We start from the raw sequence: 23,243 nt of genomic DNA on the forward strand, positions 1-23,243 counted from the left end.
TTTTAATTATCAAAACGTCTCTAATATTGAAACATACGCCGAAGTGTTTAAAAACTAGGAACCGTCGCTTTAAGATAATAGCGATATAAAAAAAATAAAAAATAAAAAAATATATATATATATATATATATATATATAATATAATATAAACAGCAGACTATTTATTTTGTTTATTACTTGAAACCCATATAGCTCCGATGTCATAATCCTCCGGTTGATTGTTTAACTGTTAACACCATGTGGGGTTTTTCATGCTTTAGTTGTGACGCCGTAGTGTTTAAAAACTAGTGGACGTTAAACACTTTGACCTGACCTGATCTGGCCTGGCCTGACTTTAATCACTAAGCCACCGAGGCCGGATGGATGTACCCTTGATACCCCTGATAGTGGAGATCATATTTTACATATGTTTTTATTTATTTATTGTATGTTGGAATCTGTGACACCCAATAGTCTGTGTATCGTTCGTGCTGGGGTGTCGTTAAACATTCATTTATTCATTCAGCGGCCCAGTGGTAAAGCGCCCGCTCGATGCGCGATCGGTCTGGGATCGATCCCCGTCAGTGGACCCATTGGGCTATTTTTCGTTCCAGCCAGTGCATCACGACTGGTATGTACTACCCTGTCTGTCAAATTCCGTGGTATGTGCTATCATGTATGTGGGATTGTGCATATAAAAGATCCCTTGCTGCTAATCGAAAAGAGTAGCCCATGAAGTGCCGACAGCGGGTTTCTATCTCAATATATCTGTGGTCCTTAACCATATGTCTGACGCCATAAAAACATTGTAACGTGATGACATCTAGGATACCTTTATTTGACAGAATACGAAACTCTTGAGAAGTGATTTAAGTTCGATGTGGCTATATTTCCATTCAATATTTGAAAATATAACATGTAAAACATTGTATAATCTATTAATATGGAGCAGAAAAAGTCAATTTACTGTAGTATGTGTCCATTCTGTTGCCTAACAATGTTCGTTCTCTTCATTTTCCACTGTGTCTATATTTGCGTTCAATATATCTAAAACATTGTAAAATCTATAAATATGGTACAGAAAATAGTCCATTTTACTGTATTATATGTATATTCTACACGGGCGTAGGAAGGTGCTATAAAGAGTGGGGCCACATGCCCCCTTGCCGCCCCTCTCCCACCCCTTCCTACGCCAGTGTTCTATCGTCCGTCAATGTTCATTCTATTAAAGGCGCAGACCCCTAGTTTTAAACCGTAAAAAAATGGACACTACGTTTAGTCAATTTACAAACCTGTAACTCGTTTGGATAAAGTTACAATAGAATGAAATAAGAGTATGTGACGTTAAAACATGAAATATCCTTAAAAATATACTAGAATTCTAATCAATAAACAGCTACTTCTCAGATGCACGTGCTTTTTTAAAAATATGAAAAATGCAATTTTTAGTACTACAAACACAAGGATGACCAGAAACACTTCGGTTATACGGAAATGGATAATCTAAAGAATAAAATATAAGTAATGTTTGATTTCAGTTATCATAAACGATTCTAATAGTGAAAAATATGCTGTAGTGTTTAAAAACTTGTGTCTGTCCCTTTAAGAGAAGTCTGATAGTTTTTTCTTCAGTCGAAATCCAGCATCGCCACCTTTTCGTACTTAGTTTCGTATTCGCTGTATGGCGGTGAAAAATCACCGGACAGTTTTCTCGATCTGACCACCATCACTGTAATAATCACCATCACCACCACAACAACGGCTATAACAACACCGAGAATGATAGGCAGGGGAATCTTCTTCTTAGCACCTGTAAAATCAATAAGAATGACGTCATTCGTGGCTTTACATAAGAGGGCAAGATGGATATAGCGGTACGTTAACCGGTCTCGGTGGTGTCGTGGTTAAGCCATCGCATGGTGGCTGGTAAGTTCAGGGTTTGCAGCCCTGTACCGGCTCCCACTCAGAGCGAACTTCAACGACTCGATGGGTCAAACTTTGTCCTGGTTTTTATAAGGTCACTATCCACTCTTCTCTCTCACTAACAATTATCAATTAACCTACTGTCCTAGACAGACAGCCCAGATAGCTGAGGTGTGTGCTCAAGACAGCGTGCCCGAACCTTAATTGGAAATAAGCACGAAATTAACTTGAAATGGAATGAAAGCTGTATTTCCATGCTTTTTTAAAGTGCCCCTTTTAGTTTAAATGTGACTTCTTTTTTGTCACGATTTATTTTTGATGGGAGGTAACCCAGTGGTAAAGCGTTCGCTTGATGCGCGGTCAGTCTGTGATCGATTCCCGTCGGTGGACCCACTGGGCTATTTCTCCCTCCAGCCAGTGCACCACGACTGGTACATCAAATGCCGTGGTATGTACTATCCTGTTTGTGGGATGATGCATATAAACGATCCCTTGCTGCTAATCGGAAAGAGTAGCCCATGAAGTGGCGACAGCGGGTTTCCTCCCTCAATATATGTGTGGTCCTTAACCATATGTCTGACGCCATATAATCGTAAATGAAATGTGTTGAGTGCGTCGTTAAATAAAACATTACTTTCTTTTCTGTCTACCAGGAGAAAACACTATAAAACTGTGTCATGGATTTGTTTGTACTTACACCCCACCTATTTTAGGCTACAGGGCCGCTTGGTTGGTGGATGAGGGTGAGGGTCGGGGGGGGGGGGGTCGAACATAAACCTAGCGAACCCTTTTGTCTACATTTTGCCTCGACTCCTATATGGATAGCCTAATATTCGATTGTAAAACAAATTGTGGTTTTAGCCTCAGTGGCCGACACCCCCCCCCCCCCCAGCCTAAACCCTAGCTAGGTACGGCCCTGTTATTACAGTAAAGGTCCCTGGGACCGTCACCGGATATTGCTACTTCCGTAGCGACGTATCACGTCACCATGACTAGAGAAAACCAGTAATAAATCACCATGTCACTTAGCATTATTACTTAGCATTATTTATATTCGTAAAAATGTGCGGGGCGGAACGTAGCTCAGTGGTACAACGCTCGCTCGATACGCGGTCGGTCTAGGATCGATCCCCGTCAGTGCACCACCACTGGTATATCAAAGGCCGTGGTATGTGTGCATATAAAAGATCCCTTGCTGCTAATCGAAAAGAGTAGCCCATGAAGTGGCGACAGCGGGTTTCCTCAATATCTGTGTGGTCCTTAACCATATGTCCGACGCCATATAACCGTAAATGTGTTGAGTGCATCGTTAAATAAAACACTTCCTATTGGTAAAACTTTCTTATACATCGTAGCATTGTAGAACCATAATTTCTCAAAATGTTTGCTGACTCTAGGATACGACTATGCCGTTGTAAGGAACATAATATGGTTTAACGATTATATTTCATTTCATTTCGACCTATTTTCGTGCATATATCCAGTTACGGTTCAAGCACGCTGTCCTGGGCACACAATTCAGCTATCTGAGCTATCTGTCCAGGACAGTGGGATAGTGGTTAGTTGTTAGTAGTCATGGGCGTATGGGGATTATTTGATTTAGGTGGGCTGGAGGGGTTGATTTGCCCGACATTTTACCCAGATAAAAACTGCCCGAATTTTTCCCCCTGTTTTGCCCGAATTTTGGGGGGAGGGCAATTGCCCCCCCCCCCCTCCCCCCGCCCCTGCCCCCTCGGGTCGTACGCCCATGTTAGTAGTTAGTAAGAGAAAATAGGGTGTTGTTAAAACTCGCTCTTGGTGGGAGCCGGTACCGAGCTGCGAATCCAGTACCAACCAGCAGTGCCAACCAGCCTTATGTTCGATGGCGACACCACTGAGGCCGGTTGCGATTATAGTACAGGAAGGAAGGAAGGAAATATTTAATTTAACGACGCACTCAACACATTTTATTTACGGTTATATGGCGTCAGACATATGGTTAAGGACCACGCAGATATTGAGAGGAAGCCCGTTGTCGCCACTTCATGGGCTACTCTATTCGATTAGCAGCAAGGGGTCTTTTATATGCACCATCCCACAGACAGGATAGCACATACCACGGCCTTTGTTACACCAATTGTGGAGCACTTGCTGAAACGAAAAATAGCCAAATGGGTCCACCGACGAGGATCGATCCTAGACCGACCGCGCATCAAGCAAACGCTTTGCCTCTGGGCTACGTTATAGCACAGATGCTGGTACACTACATTACCTGCGGACTGGTCCTTAAACACGAGCGGACCTTGAACAACTTGTAAGTCACTCGCTGATTGGTCCACGCTTCTGCTTTGACGGTTTCCGGTATCGCAATCAGTGGTGCATCTCGCTGATTGGTCGGTTTTATTACAGACCAGAAGATTGCAGACGATGTAGACTTCACTTTGTTTTCTGATATACTCGAAAGTCTTGAAGAGAAATCTCAACTTGTTCTGGCTGTCTGCCTGGATGTATTTTGTCGTCGGGTCGGCTGGACATCTGTCGGCATAATAATAATAATAATAATAATAATAATAATAATAATAATTCAAACCTGTTTTTTATTCATAAATTTTAATTTATTTTTGTACTTACATCAACGTAACCTAAAATAACAAGGGGAGGAGGGTCATAAAAAAAGACCATGGCACAACTAAATAGAATCTTCTCCAGATGAACAAAACAAGATTTGTGTTTACTGTTCATCCGAAACAACTGCAATACAAAGAAATGTTTTATTTAACGACGCACTCAACACATTTTATTTACGGTTATATGGCGTCAGACATATGGTTAAGGACCACACAGATTTTGAGAGGAAACCCGTTGTCGCCACTACATGGGCTACTCTTTCCGATTAGCAGCAAGGGATTTTTTATTTGCGCTTCCCACAGGAAGGATAGCACAAACCATGGCCTTTGTTGAACCAGTTATGGTTCACTGGTCGGTGTAAGTGGTTTACACCTACCCATTGAGCCTTGTGGAGCACTCACTCAGGGTTTGGAGTTGGTATCTGGATTAAAAATCCCATGCCTCGACTGGGATCCGAATCCATTACCTATCAGCCTGTAGACCGATGGCCTAACCACGACGCCACCGAGGCCGGGTTTTTGCAATACAGTTTACCAATTGTACATTACTAAAGAGTGAGTAGATAAATCCATATCCATCGGGATAAAGACGATTTCGAGAGGTCATTGCCATTTCGACATATACAGTCAAACATTGTTATCCCGGGCTCTGTTATCTTGCGAGATCACGATATTAAGTATCATGATATAATTCTCATTATCTCTAAACACTTTTTGTTTAGAGTTACTAATTGGTTTGGCCCTTTCAACATCGAGTAACGATGTTTGACTGTATATAGGAATGTATTTTTAAAATCGCTATATTTGTGTGTGTGTGTGTGTGTGTGTGTGTGTGTGTGTGTGTGTGTGTGTGTGTGTGTGTGTGTGTGTGTGCGTGCGTGTGTGGGTTTTTTAAATGCATTTTTATTTATTTATTCATTCATTCATACTTATTTCCGTGCTTATATCCAATTAAGGTTGAAGCGCGCTGACCTGGGCACATACCTCAGCTATCTGGACTGTCTGCCCAGGAGAGTGGGTTAGTGTTTAATGAGAGAGAGAGAGAGAGAGAGAGAGAGAGAGAGAGAGAGAGAGAGAGAGAGAGCAGACAGAGAGAGAGAGAGAGAGACAGAGACAGACAGACAGAGAGAGACAGACAGACAGACAGAGAGAAAGAGACAGACAGACACAGACAGAGAGAGAGAAAGAGAGACAGACAGAGAGAGAGACAGACAGACAGACAGAGACAGAAGACAGACAAACAGAGAGAGAGAGACAGACAGACAGACAGACAGAGACAGACAGAGAGAGAGAGAGAGAGAGAGAGAGAGAGAGAGAGAGAGAGAGAGAGAGAGAGAGAGAGAGAGAGAGAGAGGGGGGGGAGGCAGGGAGAGAAAGGAGGAGAAAGAGAGTGTGTGTGAGGGTGGCCTTATACCTACAAATTGATCGTAATAGTCACTCTGGATGGGAGCCGGTACCGGAATGCGAACGAAGTACTTTTCAGCCTTAAGTCCGATTTGTTAACTACTATACCACCAAGACATGAATTGTAACATTTATAACATCCAATGATATCAGTGCACCACAACTGGTCAAAGGCCGTGGTATGTGTTTTCCTTTCTGTGGCAAAGTGCATATAAAAGATCCTTTGCTTCATTAGGAAAAACATGTAGCGGGTTTCCTCTTATGACCATGTGTCAGAATTACCAAATGTTTGACATCAAGTAGCCGATGATTAATTAATCAATGTGCTCCAGTGGTGTCGTTAAACAAAACAAACTTTGACGTTTATAACAATGCCAATTACCCACGCGTCTTGTGTATATTATTTATGGACATTCTCTCACCTATTTTGAATGAGAAAATAGCCAGCCGTCTCGATGCTGTGGTCGGGTGAATCAGACGTGGACGTTGCCCAGCAGTTCTGTGTGACCAGTTTTAGATCCATCAGACTGGTGAGGAGCGCGATCTCCACCCCCAACTCCTGCCCTAGCTGAACGTACGCGGGGTAGTCGTAAATCATCGAGGCGAAAGCGGAATCCTTGTAGAAGTCCATCGTGGCGCTGAAATTCCCATTACCCTTGATGGTCTCGCCTTCAACGCGCGTTTCGAACGACTTCAGTCTGTTAGCGAGGACCACAGTCTTTGACAGCGAGCACTCCAGGGGGACGGCCAGAGTCTGGCCCGTTCGAAACGTCTCCGTCTGGACAGATGAGTTGGTGTGAGAAACTAGTTTGTTGTGGAATAACACGGAGTCTTCGGTTTCCTGCAAGCAGCCAGAAAAAAATCATTATGAACGCTCATAACACACAAGCGTACGAGACAAGGGGCAGATGGAGGGTGGGGGCAACTGGCCCCTAATTCTGGAGCAAAACCTCAAATTCAGGCAAAGAGATATTCGGGCTATATAGCTGTTTTGTAGTAATGGTAATACGAATAATGTTGTTATCCAGATTCGGGCATTTTCGTTTAATTTGGTCCAAAAAAAAAACCCAACCTGCCCCCAACCCCTACAAAAATGGGAGCCCATACGCCTGTGATAACACAACAGTCATGTAATAGCCGAAAGGATCAACGTGGCAGGATATTCTAAATGTCATTTAACACTGTAATACATATATTAAATCGACGTTGTACACTGTTAGGAAGGAAGGGAGGAAGGACGTGTTCTATTTAACGACGCACTAAACACATTTTATTTACGGTTATATGGCGTAAGACATTTGGTTAAGGACCACACATATATTGAGAGAGGAAATCCGCTGTCGCTACTTAGGGAAACATTGCCCCAATGCCCACACCCTACGTCAGTGATGGCAATTGTCATTATTTCAGGATATGTGTATAATATCTACAAGGTCGGATCTAGGAAATAGTTTGAGGGAGGGGACTAACGGGGGAGGGGGAGGGATGGCACATGTACCAACTCGTCAAAAAGGCGCCGCAATGAAAAAAAGGGGAAACTTTAATATCTTTAGGGGGGATGGGACACCTGCCCCTACTCTCGGATCTGCCTCTGCAACCATCCCGCCACCCACTGGCTATGTCAGTGATGGCAATTCCCATGATTTCAATCTGTCTTTAGATAATATAAGCCCATGAAGTGGCGACATCAGGTTTCCTCTCTCAATATCTGTGTGGTCCTTAACCATATGTCCGACGCCATATAACCGTAAATAAAATGCGTTGAGTGCGTCGTTAAATAAAAACATTAACTGTCGTCTATATTATCTACATGTAAAACTCACACTGATGATCATCCCACAGTCGGTGACGTCTATCTGGAAGAGGAGTTGTGGTCCGTTGTTTAGGGTATCCCCGCGACATTCCTCCACGTCCGCCGCTAGACTGAGGTACTGGTTGTACTGGTCGAGGAAAGGGAACAGGGAGTTGAGCAACACCATGTCCACCGAGACCACGAGCTTCATGGAACCACACGAGATGTTTACTGCCTCCAGGAGGCTGGCTGTAGGGAGGAGGAGAAACGATATACAGTAAAGTACTCTTATATCGAACCGGAAGGTAGTTAGTTTGTTATAGCAGTAGTTCGTTGTGTTCTTATAACGAACCGGAAGGTAGTTAGTTTGTTATAGCAGTAGTTCGTTGTATTCTTATAACGAATCGGAAGGTAGTTAGTTTGTTATAGCAGTAGTTCGTTGTATTCTTATAACGAACCGGAAGGTAGTTAGTTTGTTATAGCAGTAGTTCGTTGTATTCTTATAACGAACCGGAAGGTAGTTAGTTTGTTATAGCAGTAGTTCGTTGTATTCTTATAACGAACCGGAAGGTAGTTAGTTTGTTATAGCAGTAGTTCGTTGTATTCTTATATCGAACCGGAAGGTAGTTAGTTTGTTATAGCAGTAGTTCGTTGTATTCTTATAACGAGCCGGAAGGTAGTTAGTTTGTTATAGCAGTAGTTCGTTGTATTCTTATAACAAACCGGAAGGTAATTAGTTTGTTATAGCAGTAGTTCGTTGTATTCTTATAACGAACCGGAAGGTAGTTCGTTATAGCAGTAGTTCGTTGTATTCTTATAACGGACAGACAGACGGACAGAAAAATAGATAGAAGCAAAGAAAATAGTTAACATTAAATAGATAGACAGACGGACAGGCAGACAGTTAGAGACAGTCCGGTTATTAATACTCCTGTAACCGGCACGTGCAACCGATTACGTGTATCTACTCTTCAAAACGAGTGGTGGGATCTAGCTCAGTCGGCAGAACAATTGTTTGAGATGTTTTGGTTAAAGGATCGACCATTCTATGATTTGTATTCTTATAACGAACCGGAAGGTAGTTAGTTCGTTGTATTCTTATAACGAACTGGAAGGTAGTTAGTTCGTTGTATTCTTATAACGAACTGGAAGGTAGTTAGTTCGTTATAGCAGTAGTTCGTTGTATTCTTATAACGAACCGGAAGCTAGTTAGTTCGTTATAGCAGTAGTTCGTTGTATTCTGATAACGAATCGGAAGGTAGTTAGTTTGCTATAGCAGTAGTTCGTTGTATTCTTATAACGAACCGGAAGCTACTTAGTTTGTTATAGCAGTAGTTCGTTGTATTCTTATAACGAACCGGAAGCTAGTTAGTTCGTTATAGCAGTAGTTCGTTGTACCCATTTGCGTAAGTTGGTTATTAATGTATAGGGAGATAAAACGACCAGTTCATTCCATGCAGCTGTTCGTTATAAGCATGTTCGTTATAAGTGTACTTTACTGTAGTTTGTTTTGTTTGTTTTGACACGATTTGAGCACAGTGATTTATTAATCATCGGCTACTGGATGTCAAACATGTGGTAATTGTGATACATAGTCGTCGTGGTAAAAATGTCAAACCCGCTACATTTCCTTTTCATTAGCATGGGATCTTTTACTTGCGTTTTCCCACATACAGGACAGCACATACCATGGCCTTTGATATAAAAATATTGGGTCAATGGTTGGAAGGTTTAAAAAAAAAAAAAATCATAGAATGGTCGATCCTTTAACCAAAACATCTCAAACAATTGTTCTGCCGACTGAGCTAGATCCCACCACTCGTTTTGAAGAGTAGATACACGTAATCGGTTGCACGTGCCGGTTACAGGAGTATTAATAACCGGACTGTCTCTAACTGTCTGCCTGTCCGTCTGTCTATCTATTTAATGTTAACTATTTTCTTTGCTTCTATCTATTTTTCTGTCCGTCTGTCTGTTTGTCTGTTTGTTAGTCCGTCCATTCGTTTGGCTAACTCGGTGTCTATTTATATATTTGCTCTCTGTCCAGCAACATCACCTACCTACCCGAACACACAGACACACACACACACACACACACACACGCGCGCGCGCGCGCTCAGCCGCACACACACACACAGAGAGAGAGAGAGAGAGAGAGAGAGAGAGAGAGAGAGAGAGAGAGAGAGAGACAGAGAGAGAGACAGAGACAGAGAGAGAGAGAGAGATACACACATACACACATACACACATAAATACATATGGATGCCTCAGTAGCTCAGAGCGCATCGTGATAAGTCTGCAATTTGCGGGAGATTCGGTGCCACAGTTTCGAGTCCCAGCAACGGCATGAGACAAATTATGAGGTCATAAAGGATTTAATTGTCCCCTGCGCCAGTGCGTTAATATCTAGTATGTAACAGGCAACCCTGACATATATGCAATATATAGATATTCATACATCAATACATATATACATACATGCTTACATACATACATACATACATACATACATACATACATAGATAGATAGATACATACAAACATACATGCATGCATACATACATACACACATCAATACATACATACATACATACACACATCAATACATACATACATACATACATACATACATGCATACATGCACATGCACATGCACATGCGCATGCACATGCGCACACACATCAGACATAATTTTATTCTTCAGTTCGGACAGTTATAAACATTTTGGTAGAATAGTGTCATCACTAAATGCGAATTTATTATAATATTTGTAGAGAGACTACGCCCATGCCCTTTCCGTGAAATGTAATCATAATCTGTCATGTTTAAAGGGACATTCCCGAGTTTGCTGCATTGTAAGATGTTTCTCTTAAAGGGACATTCCCGAGTTTGCTGCATTGTAAGATGTTTCTCTTAAAGGGACATTCCCGAGTTTGCTGCATTGTAAGATGTTTCTCTTAAAGGGACATTCCCGAGTTCGCTGCATTGTAAGATGTTTCTCTTAAAGGGACATTCCCGAGTTTGCTGCATTGTAAGATGTTTCTCTTAAAGGGACATTCCCGAGTTTGCTGCATTGTAAGATGTTTCCGACTAATAAAATATTTCTACCATTAAACTTACATATTAAATATATTTTCTTGTTTAGAATATCAGTGTCTGTATATTCAATGTGTTTCTGGTCTTCATATTTGTAAGAAGCCCAAATTGCATTTTGTCTTTAAATAATTTCGTACATACGAAAAAAACATTATTTTAGGAAATAAAATGAAATTTAAGCTAGTATAAATATTAGAACGATCAGAAACACGTTTTATATTCAGCCACTAATATTTTATGCAAAACAATATATTTGATATGTAATTACAATCGTTAAAAAGTATCTGTTTGTCGATAATATCTTAAACATTGCATCAAACTCAGGAATGTCCCTTTAAGACTATTTGTTGAAGCTCACCTATCGTGGCATTGTCCATCTTGTTGGGCGTCGAATCTCCAGAGTCCATGGTGCTCTCTTAAAGGGAAAACGAAAATATTGCTAAAGGGTCAAGGGCAGACGTTTAGTGAAAAATGTACTAAAGTATACAAGCGCTCGAATAAACTATTTGTTATCTATTTTACAAGTACACAGAAATAAGTATGTATATTTTAATTGAAGCTGTCAAAGTCTTCAAAAGGTTTAATCGAGTTGAAAGGGCTTCAGCAAAACAAATAATAACTGTCTGATTTAACTTAAACGCTTACAAAATCTTCACATAACCGTTTACGAAATATTTAACAAAATGTTGGGGTTTTTTTAATATTTCACAAAATCTAATAAGAAATGTTCATAATAATATTTAAATCAATGTTCACAAAATCTTTAAAAATATGTTTTCAAAATCTATAAATAAATATTCGTAAGAATCTATGAATAAATGTTCACAAAATTTAAAATAAATGTTTATAAAATTTTAAAATAAATGTTCATAAAAAATCTTTAAATAACTTGTCATAAAAATGGTTAATTAAATGTTCACAAAACACCTTTAAAAGTTTATAAAAATCTTTAAATAAACGTCAGAAAAAAATCTTTAAATAAATGGTCATAAAATTGTGTTCACAATAAATTTTCACAAAAATATGTTTAAATAAATGTTCAAAAACATCTTTAAATAAATGTTCAAAAACATTTTAAAATAAATGTTTATAAAAAAAATGAATATTCATAAAAATGTGTAAATAAATGTTCACAAAAATCTTTTAACAAATGTTCATAAAAATGTAAAATAAATGTTCACAAAAATGTTTAAATACTTCCACAAATAACGCCTGCATCCTCTCCGTGGTTACAGTTGTGTTGGTACAGTCCCCCGTGAGAGCAATCCAAAATGTTGTTTTCGTTACCAAGGCAACCGACATTATCAATAAAAATGGGACCAGTCCCACGTCCATACCGTCCGCCCTGTAAGCCCATGGCACCAAAGCCCCTGGAATTAACGTTGCAAATAGAGTTAAAGAAGGACTTAAAGGGACATTCCTGAGTTTGCTGCATTGTAAGATGTTTCCGACTAATAAGATATTTCTACGATTAAACTTGCATATTAAATATAATTTCTTCTTTACAGTGTCTGTATATTCAATGTGTTTCTGGTCGCCTTAATATTTGAAAGAAGCCCAAACTGGATTTTGTACGTAGCAAAAAATAAATAAATTAGGAAATAAAATGAAATTTAACCTAGTACAAATATTAGAAAGATCAGAAACACGTTTAATATACAGCCACTAATATTTTAAGCAGAAAAATATATTTGATATGTAGCTACACTCGTTAAAAAGTCGCTGTTAGTCGATAACATCTTAAACATTGCAGCAAACTCAGGAATGTCCCTTTAATAGAAAGCTATTCATTTTGACCTCTAGGCTGCATGCCACTAAATCAATTTCCATAGACGACAATAATAACAGGTGTGACTAAAGCTTCTACGAATCAAGTACTTACACGTATCCTAGCATGGAACACACAACCGTCGCTTCCTCGTTGCCCCAAGAATCGTCGCAAACCGTTCCCCAATTCTTGTTGTAAAACATTTCAAACCTGCCTTCCCCAAACCACGTGCCATTCCGTAATCTGACGCCGGTATCCGTACCTTTATTTAAAAACAGAAAAAGAAACACAACGAAAAAATACATAGAGAACTGACCGACAAAATGGCTAATATGGAGGGACAACTCCTTAGCTCAGCACAAGACAGTAAAGTTTGTTTTATATAATGACGCCACTAGAGCACATTGATTTTTTTATCTTATCATCGGCTATTGGACGTCAAACATATGGTCATTCTGACACTGTTATTTTAGAGGAAACCCGCTGTCGCCACATAGGCTACTCTTTTACGACAGGCAGCAAGGGATCTTTCATTTGCGCTTCCCACAGGCAGGCTAGCACAAACCATGGCCTTTGTTGAACCAGTTATGGATCACTGGTCGGTGCAAGTGGTTTTACACCTACCCATTGAGCCTTGCGGAGCATTCACTCAGGGTTTGGAGTCGGTACCTGGACTGGGATCCGAACCCAGTACCTACCAGCCTGTATACCGATGACCTAACCACGACGCCACCGAGGCCGGTCTACATAAGACAGAGTCTAAGGGACTATTTGACGAATCGAATGACGATAACTGGCGTCTGCTTATAAAACGTAATAGTTAGTAGGAAAAGCTTCTTATTATCAGTAGAGTAGCGAGGAGGTCATCTCCCCCCCCCCCCTCCACACCCAAATCGAACCTTGTTTTTACTGCATTAAATTTTATAAAATCATAGATACATACGTATATACATACATACATACATAGTGTGGGTTGCTCCTCCCACTCCCACCCCCCACCCCCACCCCCACCCCCCATGAAAAATCCATTGATTCTTATTAAGTAAGTTATTCAACCATCCAGCTTTATATCTTAAGTGTAACTTACGGAACCATTCAGCTGAAAATGTTCGTATGAATGAATGAATGAATGTTTAACGACACCCCAGCACAAAAATACACATCGGCTATTGGGTGTCACAGATGGTAAGTATATGAAAATATTATTTATATATATTTATGTAGAACCACAGTGTAAGGAGCTGTGGGTGAAAAGTATAATACAATACATAAAATCAAGGTAAGTATATTTTAAAACTTTGTATAGAAGTCAAAGTGTTTTTAAAACTTTACAATTAACATTCATTCATTCATTCATTCATTCATTTATAGTTATGTTTGTGCTTATATCCATTTAAGGTTTAAGCAGGCTGTTCTTGTTACGCAACTCATCTATCTGTTTGTCCAGTTCAGTGGGTTATTAGTGTTTAGTTGTTTGTTGTTAGTGACAGAGACGTCGGTGTAGTGGCCTTACCAATTGATTCATTAAACTCGCTTTGGGTGGGAGCCGGTACCAAGATGCGAACCCAGTACCTACCAGCCTTACGTAACCGATGGCTTAACCACTACACCACCGATGCCGGTACTAATGTACGGTACTGAAACATCTGGCTTTAAAGCTTATAAAAACTTAATGGACCAGTCAGCATAAACAATTCGGGCTGTTACATTCAAATAGTTACATTCAAATTTTAAGAAATTTGCCTGCGCATTTGGTATAATATTTTAATAGACGTACGGCACCATTAAGCTTAAAATCACATTTCATTTCAACTTATTTTCGTGCTTATATCCAATTAAGGTTCAAGCACGCTGTCTTAGGCACACACCTCAGCTATCTGGGTTGTCTGTACAAGACAGTGGGTTAGTTGTTAGTTGGTTAGTGGTTAGTGAAAGAGAAGAGAGTGTAGTGGCCTTACACCTACCCATTGAGCCCTTAAGCACTCGCTCTGGGTTGGAGTCGGTACCGGGCTACGAACCTTCTATCTACCAGGCCGGTTAATATCGCAAGTAACTTACTAGACCATTCCGCTTGAAATCCTCGGTATGTTCGGGAGTTGTCCGAGGTAAACAACAAGTACAGGCGTTTCGCAAAGAACACCGGAGGAAGGTGGTCTCCCGTGAACCTGCCGAGTACAACGCCGTTTGCTCCATCTTCCCGAATCTAGTGTAACATACACAGGAAGGAAGGAAATGGTTTATTTAACGACGCACTCAGCACACTGTATTTACGGTTATATGGTGTCAGACATATGGTTAAGGACCACACAGATATTGAGGGAGGAGACCCGCTGTCGCCACTTCATGGGCTACTCTTTTCGATTAGCAGCAAGGGATCTTTTATATGCACCATCCCACAGACAGGGTAGTACGGCCAATATGGCCCACTGACGGGGATCGATCCCAAACCGACCGCGCATCAAGCGAGCTCTTTACCACTGGGCTACGTCTCGCCCCTAATATACACAGATCACATTGATTTATGAATTATCGGCTATGGGATGTCAAACATTTTGTCATTTTGATATATTTTTAGAAGAAACATGCGACATTTTTTCCATTAGCAGCAGGATATCTTTTTATTGTTTAACGACATCACTGGAGGACATTGATTAATTAATCATCGGCTATTGGATGTCAAACATTCGGTAATTGCGACACATAGTTTTAGAGAGGAAACCACTATATGTTTCCATTAGCAGCAAGTGATCTTGTATATGCACCATCCAACAGACAGGATAGCACATACCACAGCCTTTGATTTATCATTCATGGTACACTGGTTAGAACGAGAAATAGCCCAATGGGCCCACCGACGGGGGTCGATCCCAGACCGACAGCACATCAAGCCAGCACTAACATACAAACAAAATCCAGTTATTGTAATCAATGCTCGGCTATTATATGACTTGACTTAGTTATCTTTGAAATGGTATCAGTTAATATACCCTCACTATTATTGGTGTACCTTTGGATTTTTTATATATAATTATTTACCATGATAATGAACAATACTACTTTTAATTTATTACTGGAATTATCATCATCATCATCATCATCATCATCATCATCATCATTATTATTTTATTATTATTATTATTATTATTATTATATTATTATTATTATTATTATATTGTTATTATTATTATTATTAGTATTAGTATTAGTATCATCATCAGCATTATTATCAGCATATTAACAATAATAGTATTATTAAAGGAACAGAATGTTCGTCAATCAATGTATGCTGATATCGTTAAATAAAAACAAACAGCTATTTGCAATTGAATTATATATTGTTTGTAATTTTAAATGGATACTTACCTCTAAAAAATCAGCCCCCTTTTCCAGACCAAATGTTTGGAATGTGAGTCGCGTCACATTTGTGGTAGATACTGGAGGGTATATGTAATACTCACAGTGAGCAAAATTTGGATACAGTGGGAACTGGGGAGAAGTTATTTGGCCTTCCAAGTCGTTATAGTAGCCACCACAGCCTGTGAGGATAGAACACACTACTGTTGAATAACTCATATAAAGGTTATCTATGTAAATGTATCTTTAATGCAAAAATAGAATATAAATAGAAAAAGCAACCCTTGTTGTTCTAGTGTAATACAAATATGTATAAATGTTTGAATCAATCAATCAATCAATCAATCAATCAATCAATCAATCAGTAAATCAGTGAATGAATCAATTAATTAATTGATAAAAATATAAATGAACGAATCAACAGAAAGAAAGAAAGAAAGAAAGAAAGAAAGAAAAACGAAAGAAAGAAAAAGAAAAGAAAGAAAAGAAAGAAAGAAAAGTAAGGAAAAGAAAGGAAAAGAAAGAAAAAACAGGCAGACAGACAAATACAGACGGACGGACCAACATACCTAACAAGTGACGAAAGACAGGCAGACAGACAGACGTACAGACAAACATAATCTACACCGTGTTATTAAACTGATTTGAAAGAAAAAATATGTTTTTATTTAACGACGCACTCAACACATTTTATTTACGGTTATATGGCGTCAAAACATGATTAAGGACCACACAGATAATGAGAGAGGAAACCGCTGTCGCCACTTCTTTTCGATTAGCAGCAAGGGATATTTTATATGCACCATCCCACAGACAGGGTAGTACATACCATGGCCTTTGATATACCAGTCGTGATGCACTGGCTGGAACGAGAAATAGCCAAATGGGCCCACCGACGGGGACCGATCCCGCCCCTTAAACTGATTTGATTCAGGTATTGAATGTAACAGTAAAACCGTATCATCTGGAAATGATGCGTATTAAGAGATTACCTTTTGGAAAACTTTGTTTCTTTCTTTGCATTCGATTAACTTTTTCATAAGATTCTGAAAAAAAAGAACAATTACTAATAAATCTGTTTTCAAAATTTAATAGTAAGACGTATTAGTAGATCGTTTGTTAAAAAAAAAAAAATGAACTGCTGTGAAATAAGCCACTGAATGCATTGTACAGTGTTAAACCAAAACAATATATGCCTTTGTAAAGGTATCTACATGTACTTTTAATACGATGAATAGCGCATGGTCTGTCTTATATTTCGGTATCTTACTCCAGCATTAACTCTGTAATTCTTGATTTATTTGATCATATCAAACCAGAATCGACTATACTTTATTTGTCAAACATCTCACATTAAAGCCTAATAAGGAGAAGTCCAAGAAACTTATAAACCTCGTGCCTAATCCATCTGTTTTTCAAAAGTTAAAGTTTGTTAAAGTTTGTTTTGTTTAACTGCACCAGTATAGCACATTGATTTATTAACCATCAGCTATTGGATGTCAAACATTCGGTAATTTAGACATATAGTCTTAGAGAGGAAACCCGCTACATTTTTTCCATTAGTAGCTAAGGATCTTTTATACGCGTCATGTCACAGACAGGATAGCACATACCAAGGCATTTGATATATTAATCGTGGTGCACTGGCTGGGACAAAAAAAATAGCCCAATGGGCCCTTCGACGGGGATCGATCCCAAAACTGACCACGCGAGCGCTTTATCACTGGGCTACGTCCCGCCCCGTTTTTAAAAAGCAATCAATAGAGAATAATACACGAGTGGCCGTTAGATACCATTTATCTCACAGCGAGTTGTAAGATAGATAGAGAATAATACACGAGTGGCCGTTAGATACCATTTATCGCACAGCGAGTTGTTTTAAAATGTATTTAACGAGCGAAAGCGAGTTTGATACGTTTTAAAACAACGAGTTGTGAGATAAATGGTATCTAACGGACACGAATATATTATTATATTTCTTACATATCCTCAAAAACCAGGTTTTAAGCAAATGTTTACATCTTTTTCGACTAAAAGTTATTTACAGCCGTTACACTTGTAGCTAACTTACGCGTCACAGACACATGATTGTCAGGTTTACTATACGTCACAGTGTAACCTATTTCCACCGTGTGGTTTTTCATTGGATGCATGACACTGGTGACCTGGTCATCACCTAGAAGCAGCCAGTCATATATATCGAAATTGTTAAAACACGTGTCAGTTAACAACCCATGTGTTATCAAAAATAACGTATGGTGTTCTCACCAACGGGTGTGTAAGAAAATGTGTTTCAACATACCCCACGTTAATATGAACTCTACATCAGTACTGATTTTACCTGTGCATCTGACGCCAGCATCTTCCCCGTGGTTACAGTTGTGCTTCCCCAACTCGATAGACGAACAGGAAAGTAACGTTGTTTCGTTGCCAAAGCACCCAACATTGTCCAGCCATATTTGCCCGGTTCCTCTGCCATATGTAGCAAATGCAAACGCCAACCACTGCAAGTCTCTATATGTAGGTAAATGAAGGAAGGAAGGAAGGAAATGTTTTATTTAACGACACTTTCAACACATTTTATTTACGGTTATATGGCGTCAGACATATGGATAAGGACCACACAGATATTGAGGGAGGAGACCCGCTGTCGCCACTTCATGGGCTACTTTTATTCGATTAACAGCAAGGGATCTTTTATATGCACCATCCTATAGACGGGATAGCACATACCACGGCCTTTGATGTACCAGTCGTGGTGCACTGGCTGGAGCGAGAAATGACCCAATGGGCACGCCGACGGGAATCGATCCCAAACCGACCGCGCATCAAGCGAGCTTTACCACTGGGCTACGTCTAGCCCCCTGTAGGTAGATAAAAGAACTAACTTCAGAGCATTGATCTCTGAGGTCTTATAACATCTTTGTAATATTATACAGCAACTGGTATTATTTAATTCAATTATCATTATTAATACTAATTTTACTACTACTGCTGCTATTGCTACTACTATTATTACTGATACTACTACTAATAATGCCACTACCACTACTACTACTACTATTACTACTACTACTACTACTACTACTACTACTACTACTACTACTACTACTACTAACACTAACACTAACTCTAACAAGAGCATTAACACTAACACTACTACTACTGCTGCTACTACTACTACTACTACTACTACTGCTGCTACTGCTACTGCTACTGCTACTGCTACTGCTACTGCTACTGCTACTACTACTACTGCTGCCGCTGCCACTGCCGCTGCCGCTACCGCTACCGCTACCGCTACTACTACCACTACCACTACCACTACCACTACCACTACCACCACTACCACCACCACTACCACTACCACTACTGCTACTGCTACTGCTACTGCTACTACTGCTGCTACTACTACTACTACTACTACTACTACTACTACCACTACTACTAATCATAATCATAGCCATAATAATGCATATTAATAGGATAATTTAAAAAATCAGAAGTATGCACACACGCACATACAAACCCACTTACATATCTGCATTCGTACATGCACACCTATATACGCATGTACATATGTATACACCCCTACATGTATACGTACATGCGTGCATGCATACATGCACAGGCATACGTACAGATACAAGCACGCGTGCGCGCAGATATACAAAATATATAAATTTGAATGTGGGTAGTCAGCAACTGGACACGAAATGACACTCGATGAGATCGTTCTTAAAGCTGTATCCTAAAGTTGTATCCTAAAGCTGTATCCGCGCGAGTGACGCGAGCGATCATTTTAGAAATCATTGATTTCAATTACAGCATCCTAACCGCACGCGTCCGGTACGATACTGCGAAATCAATAAAAAAAAAAAATGTCGCGTCGCACGCGTCGCACGCGTTAGGATACTGCAATTGAAATCAATATTTCTAAAAAAAAAAAGAATGGCTCGCTTCGGTCGCGTCGCGACGCGTCAACGGTTATTTAGGTTATGCAGGTTTAGGATACTGCAGGACTGAAAGATCAATGATTTCTAAAACTAATCGCTCTCTGCAGCAAGGTTAGGATACAGCATTTTTGTTGAGGATCACTGCAATTGAAATCACTCAGATTTCTTAAAAAATCCCATGCCTCGCTCCGAACTGCCGTAGTTAGGATACAGGTTTAGGATACTGCAACTGAAATCAATGATTTCTAAAAATAATCGCTCTCGGCTTAACTTACGGCAATCCCAGCATGAGACACACGACTTTGGCGTCGGTTTTGCCCCACGCATCATCGCAGATTGTGCCCCACGTCGAGTTATAGAAGATCTCCACCCGTCCCTCCATGTGATTGCTTCCATTGACAAGTCGAATTCCATCTGTACCCACTGTAAACACAGAGTTAACTACATTTTTGTCATTTCAACTTATTTTCGTGCATATATCCAATTAAGCACGCTCTCCTGGGTATACATCTCAGCTATCTGGGCTGTCAGTCCAGGGCAATGGGTTAGTTGTTAGTTGGTTAGTGGTTAGTGAGAGAGAGAGAAGAGGGTGTAGTGGCCTTGCACCTACCCATTGATCCCTTAAGAACTCGCTCTGGGTTGGAGCCGGTACCGGGCTGCGAACCCTGTACCTACCAGCCTGTAGTCTGATGGCTTAACCATTGCGTCACCGAGGCCGGTAAGTACAATTAGACCACGAATAAGGGTCATTTCCAAGATGTCCTTAACGATGTGATTAAACGGTTTCGGTGGTGTACGTAGTGGGTTCGAAACCCGGTACCAGCTCCCATCCAGCGCGAGTTCAACGACTAAGTGGTTAGGTGTTAGGTCACTACACCGGCTTCTCTCTCACTAACTGTCACGGGGATTCTATAATTCCCGTAACTGAATAAAACACGATTATCAAAATATCTCTCCTAACTGTATATCTATTAGATCTCTCTGTAACAGGCTGTTAAACCCTAGTATGGCTCGTCTCTAGGTATGATCAGAGATACGATCTTATATAAAGTATATATATTTATAGCACGTTTAGCTCACTAGAAACACAACAAAAACACAATACACTTTGGAGTCTGTATTAATCTACGCTGACAAATGTACAGCCGTAGTAGCTAATTAATAACAGCAATAATAACAACCCAGAACTGATCACTTAATTAGTTAATCTCTAGGTGTCTAGTTACACAATATGCGAATCACTTCACCGTTACACCACACCCACACGTGTGATAATTGAGAAACGCTTCCAGGAGAAGTTAATTAATAAAGGAATTACAACACCATTCCTAACTGGTTAATTTTTAATTAACTCTTACTACTCGTTCAGTAACGTGTGATAATTTAGGAACGCTTCCAGGGGAACTTAATTAATAAAGGAATTACAGCTCTATTCCTAACGGGTTAATTTTTAATTACCCCTAACTACTCATTCAGTAACCTTGTAACACAGAATTAATACTTATCACAATAAAGACAATAACCTACAGTTTGCCTAGGTCGTCTAGGATGACTGGCTAAGCTTTATATTACCAAATACTCGTATAATGTTAGAACAAAAAGTCTACGATTTACTTCGTCAGATGACCGAAGACACTGTCTAAAGAATATTGGTATAATACAGTATTAAAATATTTAAAGTCACATCAATCACATCAAGGTTATACAACAGAGCAGAAATAAAATATTTACCAGTCCAAACGGACAACGTTCCTCCTGGACGCCTTCCAAATGTTTCTCCTCGATATCTCTAAAAACTAGCTATTTATTATCAAATCAGAATTGGCCTGGGGGTACAAGGCGGTACCTCCCCCTATCATCTGATATTTCACCTCTACTAGCGTCGGTATATTTCTCTCTGATCGTCAGACTTACTGACGCCATCGTCGCCAAATCACGGTTGTAAAAACCGCACTCGCAGAGGTATTACGTAACTACTCGCCACATGGCTTCCACAGCTGGACTAAGTGCATATTGGAATGCCCGATCGCGCGAAGTATTACGTAACAAGTTGCCCACCTGCGCTAAGTGCATGTGGAACTGCACACGGCCCTCTAACACAATTAAAATCGCCACAGGCGAAACAAATTTAAAAGCATGTACCGTCACACTAACCATTAACAATTAACCAATACCCCTCTCTCCTGGAAAGACAGCGTGCTTTAACCTAAATTATATAGTATATGCACAAAAATAAGTATAAAGGGATGAATGCCACAGTAGGTCAGGTCAGGTCATAGGGTTTTACGTGCACATTCAGAACAAGCTGTTGTAGCGCACGCCTGTCGTGGGCACAAGAGCCGGCCTTGGCCGGCTCCTCCGTCCATGACAGGAAAGTCACAGTATATTGCTATAACATTTTTATTAATATCAGCAGGCTCATGGATTTTTGTATGTGCCTTTGCCCGCCTAGGGGAAACATACCTTGAACAGGACACCCCCTGTTGTCAAGCTCTTTCTCCCAGGATATTGATTTAAACAAACACAACCCACTAAACCTGGCCCGAGTACAGCCATTTTACACAAAAAGCACTACTTTTGCATGGGCTGGAATTACCGTAAACAAGTCTCCAATGTCAACAAGTTACACGTTTACAAACTACATGCTTACCTCTGTCAACTTCAGTCAAATAGTTGTCACTTCAAAGCTGTCCTTCTCTAGCGACTGGCGATGAGACAAGACACGGAAACTTGTGCTCTCGAGTTACCTCCCCCCCCCCCCCCCCCCTTCTTTCGGAGCATTGTTAAAGTACCGAGTCGCGTACACGGGGTCACGGGCGACCGTGACCTTAGTGTACGGCGACCCGGTAAAGAAGATAAGAAGAGGAGGGAGGAGGAGACGCGCGCCGGGAGCGGCTCGGAGGTATCCAAAAATGGCGGCTCAACCGCCAGCGGTGGGTCCTTCTGCGTCGCCGCCCCCACCGTCACCACCGAAGAGGACGCCAGTGCCATGGACACCAGCATCCCCGGATGAGCCGTACTCAGACCTAGACACAGCGATGTGTCAGGGGACGATGGCGGTTCCACCGACCTCCACTCCACGGATGCCGATTCCGGTGACGCGGTCAACTATACCGACCGCGCCCGTTGAGTCGGCTCAGGGACACGTTGTTGTTGCGGCGGCGAAACGGAAGGCGACATCACCGACCATCCAACCAGCCAAGACAAAGCCGCCGCCACCGGTAGTCACTCCCCCCTGAGGACGATGACTGGGTCCTGGCCATCAACGGACTCAGACGTCAGCTGCACCAGTACATGCAGGGGGACACGTTGGATCCGAAGCTACTTCGAGGAGGATACCTCAACGTGGACTGGAGACCCTTGGA

At 40.6% G+C, this 23,243-nt stretch overlaps 1 protein-coding gene across 1 annotated transcript in view; it reads right to left on the bottom strand.

Moving 5' to 3' along the window:
- Positions 1 to 796: 796 nt before the first annotated feature.
- Positions 797 to 23,243, bottom strand: part of LOC121379296 (deleted in malignant brain tumors 1 protein-like) — a 25,317-nt gene continuing 2,870 nt past the window's right edge. Inside the window, exons 5-16 of the mRNA XM_041507842.1 lie at positions 20,154 to 20,301; positions 18,264 to 18,436; positions 16,915 to 16,968; positions 15,932 to 16,104; positions 14,627 to 14,771; positions 12,683 to 12,830; positions 11,998 to 12,170; positions 11,159 to 11,215; positions 7,736 to 7,953; positions 6,335 to 6,753; positions 4,154 to 4,416; positions 797 to 1,789 (exon numbers count right to left, since the gene is read on the bottom strand). Of these exons, the coding sequence (XP_041363776.1) occupies positions 1,608 to 1,789; positions 4,154 to 4,416; positions 6,335 to 6,753; positions 7,736 to 7,953; positions 11,159 to 11,215; positions 11,998 to 12,170; positions 12,683 to 12,830; positions 14,627 to 14,771; positions 15,932 to 16,104; positions 16,915 to 16,968; positions 18,264 to 18,436; positions 20,154 to 20,301 (2,153 nt within the window). The 3' untranslated portion in view covers positions 797 to 1,607. The remainder of the gene's footprint in view (positions 1,790 to 4,153; positions 4,417 to 6,334; positions 6,754 to 7,735; positions 7,954 to 11,158; positions 11,216 to 11,997; positions 12,171 to 12,682; positions 12,831 to 14,626; positions 14,772 to 15,931; positions 16,105 to 16,914; positions 16,969 to 18,263; positions 18,437 to 20,153; positions 20,302 to 23,243) is intronic.

The sequence above is a fragment of the Gigantopelta aegis genome, chromosome 8 (assembly GCF_016097555.1).
Source record: "Gigantopelta aegis isolate Gae_Host chromosome 8, Gae_host_genome, whole genome shotgun sequence".
In the NCBI taxonomy this organism is placed as follows: Eukaryota; Metazoa; Mollusca; class Gastropoda; order Neomphalida; family Peltospiridae; genus Gigantopelta; species Gigantopelta aegis.